Source organism: Barbatula barbatula, assembly GCF_947034865.1.
Source record: "Barbatula barbatula genome assembly, chromosome: 25".
Lineage (NCBI taxonomy): Eukaryota > Metazoa > Chordata > Actinopteri > Cypriniformes > Nemacheilidae > Barbatula > Barbatula barbatula.
This window is the reverse complement of record NC_136788.1, coordinates 5,631,031-5,643,098: the sequence shown is the minus strand read 5'-3', so window position 1 is coordinate 5,643,098 and position 12,068 is coordinate 5,631,031. Positions and strand designations below refer to the sequence as shown.

Here is a 12,068-nt window from a genome sequence, read left to right as displayed (position 1 = left end):
AGAATATCACCAAAATAAAGGACTTGAACAGAGGAAACTGAATCGCGTGGGGGAGGGTCACGGTCATACTTGAGTCTGTGGGTGGAAATATTTTCATTGGCTCTCTTTCCTCTCGCCACACTGTGAACTAACCAATTAAAACATTTAAGGGGTTTGGCCAACTGAGACACCCAATCGGAGCACATGCCCCGTTTTTCTAAACAATTGCATAGAGTTGTGTATAAATACGCCCGCAAAAAGCGATCACTGATACAGTGTCTGTTCTGAGCAACCATGCCTGAACCAGCGAAGTCCGCGCCCAAGAAGGGCTCTAAGAAGGTCGTCGCTAAGCCCGCCGGGAAGGCAGGAAAGAAGCGCAGAAAGTCCAGGAAGGAGAGTTACGCCATCTACGTGTACAAAGTCCTGAAGCAGGTTCACCCGGACACCGGTATTTCCTCCAAGGCGATGGGCATCATGAACTCTTTCGTCAACGACATCTTTGAGCGCATCGGCGGTGAAGCTTCTCGTCTCGCTCACTACAACAAGCGCTCCACCATCACATCCAGAGAGATCCAGACCGCCGTTCGTCTGCTGTTGCCCGGTGAGCTGGCCAAACACGCCGTGTCTGAGGGAACAAAGGCCGTGACGAAGTACACAAGCTCCAAGTAAAACTCGGCTTGACGCTTCAACGCCACAAAGGCTCTTTTAAGAGCCACCCACAATGTCGGATAAAGAGCTTCCGTTGTCATTTGATGGACCTGAAGGTTAAGTGTAAGTGAAACCGAAGATAACTCATGGTGGTGTTGCTTTGACGCCTGCATCAGCACAAGTCTGAACCACACACTTTTGTTTACGGGGAGAAGTTTGAGTGTTGCCCCACCTTGAACTTAATGATAAAACCTGGATCAGTTTGTGTAAATCAAATGTGAAATTGTGCCGTGAAAGATCACTTTTTGATACTGTTGTAATACGTAAGCACGCTATGTGCGTGCACCGGAAATGCTGTATGTGATTCCGTGTTGAGTAAACGTGTTAACTTATATATATAGTTATATATAGTTACAGATATGAATCTATAGGGGGCAGTCTAGTTCAAGGTTTGCTTAAAAAGTCCGTTAGGTCGTTTGAATAGGCTTATGTTGATTCCAGCTGTTTACTCCTGATTCTACTTTTACCACTTTTCCCTTTTAATCGTTTGGTTCTGACTTTTATGTTGTTTTTTTTATCAAAAACAATAAATAGACAAAATCTTGCAATGGTAGTTTTATGACATTTTACTCTATAGTGTATATGGCTTTAAGATAGGCCTATAGTTTTATTTATATGTACAAACACTACAAGTGTATTATGATATTTGTTAAAAAGAACTACAGCTATAGTAACAGATTTAGATCATTACACATATACATTAATTAAAATATGACCAATTAATAAAATCCTATTTATATAGGGAATTGAAATATAATCTGTGGTATAGTAACAGTTGGTGTTGTTTTCTATGAAGTTTACAAAATATCATCAGGTTTGAATGTTCGGATCGTTATGGATAAATTAATCCGTTCATTGTGTATGTGGTCCTGATCAACATGCCCTGGTTTGTTCTGCAATAACAACCCACTAGATGTACATTTTCTCCCTTATTACACCTACTTGACTATTTATAATTGTGTATTAATTATTATATTAATGGTATCATGAATCATATGTAATAATGGATGAAATGCTTGTTCTATAAAAAAGTTAAACATTCTTATAGCATCTTTACCCACTAGATGGCACTATACTTCCTTCACTGTGCTTTAACCTGATATAGCACATTCATTGATAATAATAATACCGTCTGCTGTTCTGTGTCTATAATTTTCGGTTGGACCACCAAATCAAGCATAGGTCTACAGCATTGGACTGTTAGAATCGAAGATATAAAACATTGGATGACCTGTAATTCCCTTCTTTTAAATGCTAATAAAACAGAAATATTACTTATTGGACCAAAGACACTGAATATTTAGCATAATAACATGCAAGTTTAAGGATGTACTGTTACTCCAACAAATACAGTAAAATATCTAGGCGTTATATTAGACAGCAACCTGTCATTTCAAAATCACATCTCAAATGTCACAAAAACAGTCTTTTTCCACCTAAGAAATGATGCCAAATTAGTAAATATTCTGTGTGTTGCTGACGCGGAGAAGCTTATTCATGCATTTATGACCTCAAGACTTGACTACTGTAATGCGCTACTCAGTGGCTGTCCTGCATCATCAATAAACAAACTACAGTCAGTTCAGAACGCAGCTGCCAGAGTTCTAACCAGGTCCAGAAAATACGATCACATAACCCCAATTTTATCAACCCTTCACTGGCTACACATTAAGTACCGTATTGACTTTAAAGTTCTTTTAATCACTTATAAAGCCTTAAAGGGTTTAGCCCCTACCTACCTAACAGAGCTTCTATCATACTACAACCCATCACGCTCTCTAAGATCTCAAAACTCAGGACTTTTGATAACACCTAGAATAACTAAATCCACCAATGGGGGTCGAGCTTTCTCATACGTAGCACATAAACTCTGGAGTAACCTTCCTGATATTATGATCAGACACACAGTGTAAATAACTGCTGATAGAGGCAGATGTGTCTGTGTGAAGTGAGTCGTGTGTAAATTATAGACTCACCAGCTGAATAATAAAGCAACAAGTGAAACATTAATATGTTTTTGGCATTTAATGTCTTCAGGAGCTTCAGATACATGATGTAAATGTAGAGAGTGAGTTTGCATTGTGATCACGTGCTTCAGTGATCTGAGAGTGTTTATAGTGCTGAGAGTTTAACACTTCATGACTGACAACACAACACAACACACAAACCAACAAGAACAACAATGACGTTCAGCATCATCTTTATCTGGACACTCACAGTGTTTGCTCAAGGTTTGTGTAGTAACATTTCCCCACGTGTTCGATATGAAACAAAACAAAGTCACACAGGCAGAAAACGGACACAGCAGACCCAGAGTCATGACAGAATAATATTTATTCAAAACTGGCATACAATTGTTTTACAAACCCTGTAATTTATTTTGATATATTTTAGTCCTCATAAACATTTATCAATAAACAGTAAACTACAGTAATGTCGAGCATAAAAATATGAATCAATTAAAATATGACCAATGAATAAAATCCTGTTTATATAAAGTAGTTGGTATAGTAACAGTTGGTATTGTTTTCTATGAAGTAAACTAAATATCATCAGGTGTGATTGTTAGGATTGTTATGGATAAATGAATCTCTTCATGGTGTTTTGTGGTCCTTATCAACATTAGATTTTATGACATTTGTGCATTTGGCAGACGCTTTTATCCAAAGTGACTTACATTGCATTATACTATACATTTGTTTCTAAGTCTGTGTAATCCTCTGGGATCAAACCCACGACCTTGGCATTGCTAGTGCCGTCTTACCACTGAGATACAGGAAAGATTATGTCCTGATCAACATGCCCGGGTTTATTCTGCAATAACAACCCACTAGATGTACATTTTCTCCCTTATTACACATACTTGACTATTTATAATTGTGTATTTATTATTATATTAATGGTCTCATGAATCATATGTAATAATGGATGAAATTCAAAAAAAAATGGTAAAACATTCTTATAGCATCTTTACCCACTAGATGACAATATACTTCCTTCACTATACTTTAACCTTTAAAGTGTACATATCTCTCTGACTATATATTGTTTAAATTCTTTATTTCTATACGTATATAATTTTGCATTCTGTTTCTGGTTTTAAGTTTATGTTTGTAAGTACTCAGAGATCCTTGAGACCGGATTCATTTGACTGAAGCAGATGAAGCTTATTGCTGGTTTATGATTCCAGTCATATTATTTATATTAAACTGATTTAAATAAAGTTTAAAGAGGAAAACATCTCACAGTGTGATCAACCAATGCAGTTCAACTGTTTATAAAAATGGTCTTAAAAAGTCCCTCATATAAGTTCATAAGTGTCTAATGTCTTCATTGAGTTGAAGTGAAACTTGTGTGTTTCAGACTCATGAATGATGTCTGACACTCACAGACACTCACAGAGACTCTTGTGCATCGAGACCTCGTGAAGACTTTTATTGTGTTTGACTCTACAGATATTTTGCTCATCACATTTATATGCATCAACATCATTTCAACACTTTTAGGTTTTATTCCGGATAGGGAAGATTGTTTATTTTACTATGCATGCAAGTTCTGTAATAAATGTATAGAATTTAGCAGAAGAATCCTGCCCACCTCTTTGCATTGTGATCACGTGCTTCAGTGATCTGAGAGTGTTTATAGTGCTGTGAGTTTAACACTTCATGACTGACAACACAACACACAAACCAACAAGAACAACAATGACGTTCAGCATCATCTTCATCTGGATACTTTGTATTCAAGGTATAGTTTTTCATATGAATGTTAAATTACTCAAAATGTGATTGTTACATTATTTTAAAGACTTTCTGCTGTTTTGTTTGACAGGTTTCAGTGGACAGATAACTGTGACTCAGACTCCTTCTTTTAAAATGGTTCAGACTGGTGAATCAGTCTCTATAAACTGCAAAACCAACACACGAGTGAGCAACGGTTGTGTCGGTTCATATACTTGTATGGCCTGGTACCTGCAGAAACCTGGAGAAGCTCCTAAACTCTTGATTCATTCTGCAAGTCAAAGACTGTCAAACACTCCATCTAGATTCAGTGGCAGTGGATCAAACACAGATTTCACTCTGAGCATCAGTGGAGTTCAGACTGAAGATGCAGGAGATTATTACTGTCAGAGTTATCACAGTGGTCCAGTGTTGACACAGTGATAAAGAGTCGTACAAAAACCTCCGTCAGTCAGACTGAACAGTGACTGCACTGATACACCTCACACATACTGCAGCTGCTCAAACAACACAAACACACACAACACTGATCACTAATAACACAATATCATCTGAACATAAATCATGTTGAATATATTTTGTATTTATAAAGATAATCAAGAAGTTCTGCAACATTTATTTATTACACATGTAAAAAATGACATGTGATATTTATTTTAAAAATATCGTAACAATATTACACAAAATATATTGAAGTACTTCAAACCTTTTTTTATATGTGAATGCAGATCAACATTTATCATTAAACAGTAAACTACAGTAATGTCGAGCATAAACATATGAATCAATTAAAATATGACCAATGAATAAAATCCTGTTCATATAAAGTAGTTGGTATAGTAACAGTTGGTATTGTTTTCTATGAAGTTTACTAAATATCATCAGGTGTGATTGTTAGGATTGTTATGGATAAATGAATCTCTTCATGGTGTTTTGTGGTCCTTATCAACACTAGATTTTATTACATTTGTGCATTTGGCAGACGCTTTTATCCAAAGTGACTTACATTGCATTATACTATACATTTGTTTCTAAGTCTGTGTAATCCTCTGGGATCAAACCCACGACCTTGGCATTGCTAGAGCCATCTTACCACTGAGATACAGGAAAGATTATGTCCTGATCAACATGTCCGGATTTATTCTGCAATAACAACCCACTAGATGTACATTTTCTCCCTTATTACACCTACTTGACATTTATAATTGTGTATTTATTATTATATTAATGGTCTCATGAATCATATGTAATAATGGATGAAATGCTTATTCTAAAAAAATGGTTAAACAATTGTACAGCATATTTACCCACTAGATGGCACTATACTTCCTTCACTATACTTTAACCTCTAAAGTGTACATATCTCTCTGACTATATATTGTTTAAATTATTTATTTTGATACGTATTTAATTTTGCATTCTGTTTCTGGTTTTAAGTTTATGTTTGTAAGTACTCAGAGATCCTTGAGACCAAATTCATTTGATGAAGCAGATGAAGCTTGATGCTGGTTTATGATTCCAGTCATATTATTTACACTCACTGGCAACTTTATTATGTTCACCTGTCTAACTGGTCGTTAACGCAAATTTCTAATCAGCCAATCACGTGGCAGCAACTCAATGCATTTAGGCATGTAGACATGGTCAAGACGATCTGCTGCAGTTCAAACCGAGTGTCAGAATGGGGAAGAAAAGTGATTTAAGTGACTTTGAACGTGGCATGGTTGTTGGTGCAAGACGGGCTGGTCTGAGTATTTCAGAAGCTGTTGATCTACTGGGATTTTCACGCACAACCATCTCTAGGGCTTACAGAGACTGGTCTGAAAAAGAGAAAATATCCAGTGAGCGTCAGTTCTGTGGGCGCAAATGCCTTGTTGATGCCAGAGGTCAGAGGAGAATGGCCAGACTGGTTCAAGCTGATAGAAAAGCAACAGTAACTCAAATAACCACTTGTTACAACCGTGTATGTATGCAGAAGAGCATGCACTGTAAAAAGTGATTTATTTGGTCTTGTAAATAATAGAAACATTATTCAAGTATGTTTTACAAACAAATACTATTTTGTCTTTTTACTTGAAAATGGCATGTTTAATTCAGTACATTACTTAAAGTTTCTTTGTCATTTATTGTTCTAAAATACATAAGTAAATTTAAATACAATCTCCTAAGTAATATTTACTTAGTGTTCGCCATCTAATCAAATCACACCAAAAAATGAACAACTCAAGTAAAATGTAATCAATATAGCAATATAATTGATGCGCATGCGTCTTTGGCTTCAAGTCTGAACTGGCGCGCACAGAGGAAAGGAATCGAGACTTCACGACGGATAATGTGAATTTTACCACGGTAAGTTATTAATATGCTTAAGTAATTGAGGTATGTTTGCAGAAAAGTGTAGAGTTATTAAGCTATGTGCAGTCCCAGTGGTTTGTGCCTAAATTACCTTTTTCTTTTTTTATCGAGTTACGGATGCTAGCAGTGTTCATGTTAACAATGTTAACAGATTTTTGGATAACGTTAAAACATAATCTTAGTTTTGTTTTGTTAAACACATGAATAACTGAGTTAATTCATTAATAAATGAACCTATTAATTTAGTTTACAGACTTGCACCGCCATCCGTTATTAGCAAATGGCATCTCTGTTGAAAACAATTGTCTTAAGTTTTATATAACGTTAATCTTGTCAGACGATTATTGTAAAAATTAGTCTCGACTTGTTTTTCAAGATGGCTGCTGTCTGTATACGCGTAATGTTTTTATAAAGTATCTTCTTATTAAACCGTTTGTACACTTACAAAGCTCTTAATGCTTTGGTTTGCATGTAAGGACCCTCATTATGCTACCGTGGGAGTGTGATGCTATTTTGAGCCTTGTGGTATTAACTAGCGATTTACTTTAACTCTCTGCACCATATACTAGCGTTATAAGCAAATCTATTTTTAGATCTACTCTGTAACCATGTGTTAATTACCCCTAGGTTCATTTTTCACCGGAGTTATCCTTTAAGACTAGTGGACAGTTTGTCTCAGAACAGGAACCCTTTGAGGAAAATTGAAAAATTCATACTGTACAGTGTTTTAACCACTTTGCACTGATTTGTGTATTTCACAGGATACCAGCAGGGAGATGATTAAGGACCTTCTCCAGTCATGTCATGAAAATCATCGTACTGAGCAGATCTGTAGAAGAGGAAGATGCCAGTATGTCTAATGTCATCATTGTCATCGAGCGGACTGAGTTTTACTATTTGTTTTATTTCATGTTCCCATCTTTAAGGAATATCATAGAAATATTTACTTAAAGTATTCAAGTAAAATGTATGTCAGTCAGGGGCGGACTGGCCATCTGTGTGATCTGGAGAATCACAGATGGCCGGTACTCCAGGACGGCCGGTTGGCCCGCCCGCCACCCACGCAGTCATCACCTGTTTTTTTCCACCCACTAATCTGTTTCACACTCCAGTACTGTAGGTGGCAGCAATGCACCTTTAAGTTGGATGCCAGCTGCACTGGCCGCGGCCGCATTGCTTGGCAGCCTATACAGTCTATGTTGGCCGCCAAGTAAGGAGAAGAAGAAGAGGAGGAAGCGGGAGGAAGAAACTAACAGCAAAGACGTTAGAGGCTAGAAACAAATAAACATTATGCATAACACGGCCGCGGGTAAAAAACGGAAAGAAAAGGGTGGGGCTGAGAAAGCGAGAGAGAAAATATTTCGATATTTAGATGCTGAAGCCACTAAATGTCGCAAACTAACAGAAATATTTAGCAGCAAAGCCAGCAGCAGCACCTCGCAGCTTAAAATTATCAGCAGTGAAGAAGTGAGCCAGACAGCTACACAGCAACATGCCACCAGTGATCAGGGACAGAAAGATGTGCTGGTCTCACAGGCAGATACAGGGCAAGTAAGTATGGAACATGAGAGGAGAAAGAGAGTTACTTGCTAGGGATGATGTTAGGAAGTTATATTCAGGTTGCTACATTTTTAATGATTACAGTAGTTAAAACAGCTAAACTTCAAAATTTTAGCTGTAAAATGCCACATGCAGTAGCTAATATTAAGAAATATGTTTTGCTTTTACTTTTGAAATGTTGGTAACGTTACAGTTAATGCTTACAAACTTTGAAGATTTTCAAAACAGAAGTTACATTTGTAATGGTGTATTTTAATTTAGATGTGGTATTATTTGTGCAGTAAAATTAATTACTGCATAAATTAAGATTATTAATACATTCATTTTAAAACAGCATGGGATAGATTGTATAATATGCTGTTATAACAGCATATTATATGACTTTTTATTTAACAAAGTTTGGGAGGAGCAGGTTCAGATAATTAACCCAATTAGCACAAGTGGAGATCAATCAGTAATCAACTCAATGACCAGGTATAGATACACAGCAGACCTACCTCTGTTCATTGACAGTTTATCAGCATCCCTCCTCCACCCCATCTCCTCACTTCTAGTTCCATCTACTACTCTAACCACTACCGGGGAGTACATTTTGGGTTCAGGCCTATGTGTTGTGTGTTTCAGATACCTGTTTTGTATTGGTTCAGCAAGAGGGACTGCAATGTGTTGAGACCTCCATTTCCATGTGAGAATTTGCTTTTAACACAACATCTAGTCAACATCAGTGCTATTGCTATAATTTGGATGGTATAGTATCATGAGCCACAATTAAAGTCTTGTGACACTCATGCCAGGCGTTGTTGTTGTTGTTGAGTTTCCACGCGCCGTTTGCTTTGGGCCAGGCCTAGTCAAAGTCCAGGGCCGTTTTTTAGTCTTAGTCCGTCCCTGATGTCAGTGTTATTTTATTGAACACCATTTAAATACATAAACAACATTAAATATTATTTTAAAATTACTTGAAGTAAAGGTTACTAGGATTATTGTGTAAAAACATTTATAAGCATTACTTGAGTAAAATATATAAACAAACAGTCAATACAATACTGGGAAATTCCAAGTAAAGTTTATTTGAGATTTTCTAATTAAAGCTACAGTTCCTTGTGTTTCATTTTTACTTGGGAATTCTGTTGAAATTACTCACATTTTGTAAGTGAAAAAACGTTCCTAACTTTATTTAAGTAAATCCTACTCCAAATTCTTTTCGTGGATCTCTGAACGCACGTCTGAACTACTGCAGCTGCTCATACAACAAACAAACACAACACAACAACACATGCACACATGCAAAACACAAACAGACAATGATAAAACAGATATATGTTTTTTTTTCTGTACGTGTATCAAAAGTGTCTCAAAAGATGTAAAATGATGATCAGATGCACCGACAGCTGCGGATCAGTATCACAAAATATGTTCAGAAAATTCATATGTGACCAGGGACCCGTTTCAATAAGGAGGTTCGAACTCTGAGTTGATTTACTCAGATAATCTCTACTCTGAGTTTTCTGTTTCAGAACAGCTGGTTTCAATGAGTTTAATCCACTCTGAGTAAGTTCACTCTAGGTTACGCGTGTTCATCGCGGCTTTAAAAAGCCATCATCAATAGAGCGAAGATAACATGATTCACCATGGCAACGCCACGTGACAAAAAGCGTTCCGTTTATTTCTCGCAGTCAAATTGGAGGCACTATATATATATGTATATATACACATTTACATGTAAGATATACATATATATATAAACACATATATACCTTCGATTTTTGTCATGTAGGTGCAATCCTTCTGCAATAAAAAGAACATGGCAGCAGCTGAAAATAAAATATAAAAACATCCTTCAGTCCGGTGAGTTTAAATGCTCTTGCTTGTAGGATGCGTGACTGGGAAATGCTTGATATATTTAATAAACTGGCTTTGAAAGTTATGAGGATATGAGAACCGAGTACTGTGGCTATAGAAGACAAAAAACTGGCCATGCTTGCACCTGCTCCAGCTATGTGTAACGGAGTGAAGAGCTGTGCAGTGTGTAAGCCTCACTCCCTGACCAACAGACAGAGACGCTCTACGGCTCATCGTTACAGCGCCCGTCTCCCATTCGGACCAACGTCGGTTCGAAGACCGCGCGAGTGGGACCGGCTACATGCACCCAATCACATTGGGAAATCCTTAAGGGTATTTGAATTATTAGCTACTTCCAGAGGTGGCAGCAAGACCACATTTATTTGATCAGCTTATTCAGAAAGGCGTTCACCATTCACCTGCAATCCTATGAATCTCCTCTTTGATGGCTCTCACAGGAAACTTAACAAAAGTGTATAAAAAGTGCTTGAGAGCGATGCACACTTTTTCTTACTGCTCTGCATACAGTTGCCTTGCTAACGTGTTCTACATCCCCGTGTTATATAGAAAGCTTCCGTTAGCAAAGAAACGTAAAGCCATACAGAGAATCTGCTCAGATGTAAGAGCGCATTCACGAGAGAGGTTTGTGATGTAAGGATGAAGCAGATTGTGGATATATTTAATGGACTGTAAAGAAAAACTGTATCGCTCAAATTAAAAATCCTCCGGATATGATAAAACATCCAAACGGGGCTTCACCATATTCTCTACCGACGTAAATTTAACTCTCTCTGAATGAATGCAGCTTCCTCATCTACGGGTACTGAATAAACGGACATTTAATGTCTGTGTTATAAACTTGTGCGCGATTAAGGAAAACGATTGAAAAAACAAACGGCGTAGGCAAGTTCAACACCGCTCGCGCTTCTAAAAGGGGCGGAGATTGTAACAAACCTCGGGTTAGTGGAATAAAACCTGCTGCCGACCAGGTTAGGTTCACAGAGTAGGTTACTATGGTTACTCACTCTAAGTATAAGATACCTTGATTTCTGAAACGGGCTTGACTTACCCCGCAGTCACGGGTTTGATATACCTCGCGTTCTGAAACTGAAAACCCAGAGTATCCCGTTTTCTGGGGTTAACTTACTCTGAGTTTGCACTTACCCTGCTTTCTGAAACGGGTCCCAGGTGAAGTGTTGTCAGGATTTGGATGACTATTTAGGCTACCTATACCTACTCCCTTCCTATAGAGGGAGTCATTTGCAGACTAACCGCCTTTGCTTAGTTCCACTAGGAAGTGGATAAAAGCATGTGCACGTGTAGGTGAATGAATTGTTTGTTTAGCCCGGGCAGCATGTGTTAAGGTCGAGTTGGTGGAAGTGATCTACAACAGAAGGTTTTGCAGTTTTCATTCACATGGGAGACGTCCAACTGGTTGTAGTAGGAACGGTAAGCAGCTGTTTCTTGGCTGTTACATGCAACTTGGAAAGTAACCAAGGCTGTATTTTAATTAAGTTATTCTCCTGGCTCTCAGTTTTCTGGGATTAAATGGGGAGCCAAGTAGCCGAGCGGAGCACCGGAAATCGACACAACTTGGTGCTAGGATCCTAAGTGCAAGGTAGTGATTCATTGTTGCAAGCTGTAATGATTTTAAGCATTAATGTGGAATGTATGGTGCCATTTGTTTGTCCCTTCCCTGCTTAAAGGGGTTGCGTTATTGCTGTGATTAGAAACAGATTTTTATACATTTCTTCGGTATGATAGGTTGAAGGGGGATGTTATATTTGGTGAAACACTATTGTGGTAACCCAGGGAAGGATAATACAAATGGAAGGAAACTGGTGCAGTTTGTTTTATGCTATGTGTGCTTATGGTATGTTTGATTTA

At 37.6% G+C, this 12,068-nt stretch overlaps 1 protein-coding gene across 1 annotated transcript; it reads left to right on the top strand.

Moving 5' to 3' along the window:
• Positions 1–236: 236 nt before the first annotated feature.
• LOC306890759 (histone H2B-like) lies at positions 237–1,722 on the top strand. The gene has a single exon (XM_079450715.1). The coding sequence runs from the start codon at positions 274–276 to the stop codon at positions 646–648; it is 375 nt and encodes a 124-aa protein (XP_079306841.1). The 5' UTR covers positions 237–273; the 3' UTR covers positions 649–1,722.
• Positions 1,723–12,068: the final 10,346 nt, after the last annotated feature.

Bases quoted from the DNA above. Each gene is read 5' to 3' on its own strand.
- LOC306890759 (XM_079450715.1), top strand. From the start codon at position 274: ATGCCTGAACCAGCGAAGTCCGCGCCCAAGAAGGGCTCTAAGAAGGTC.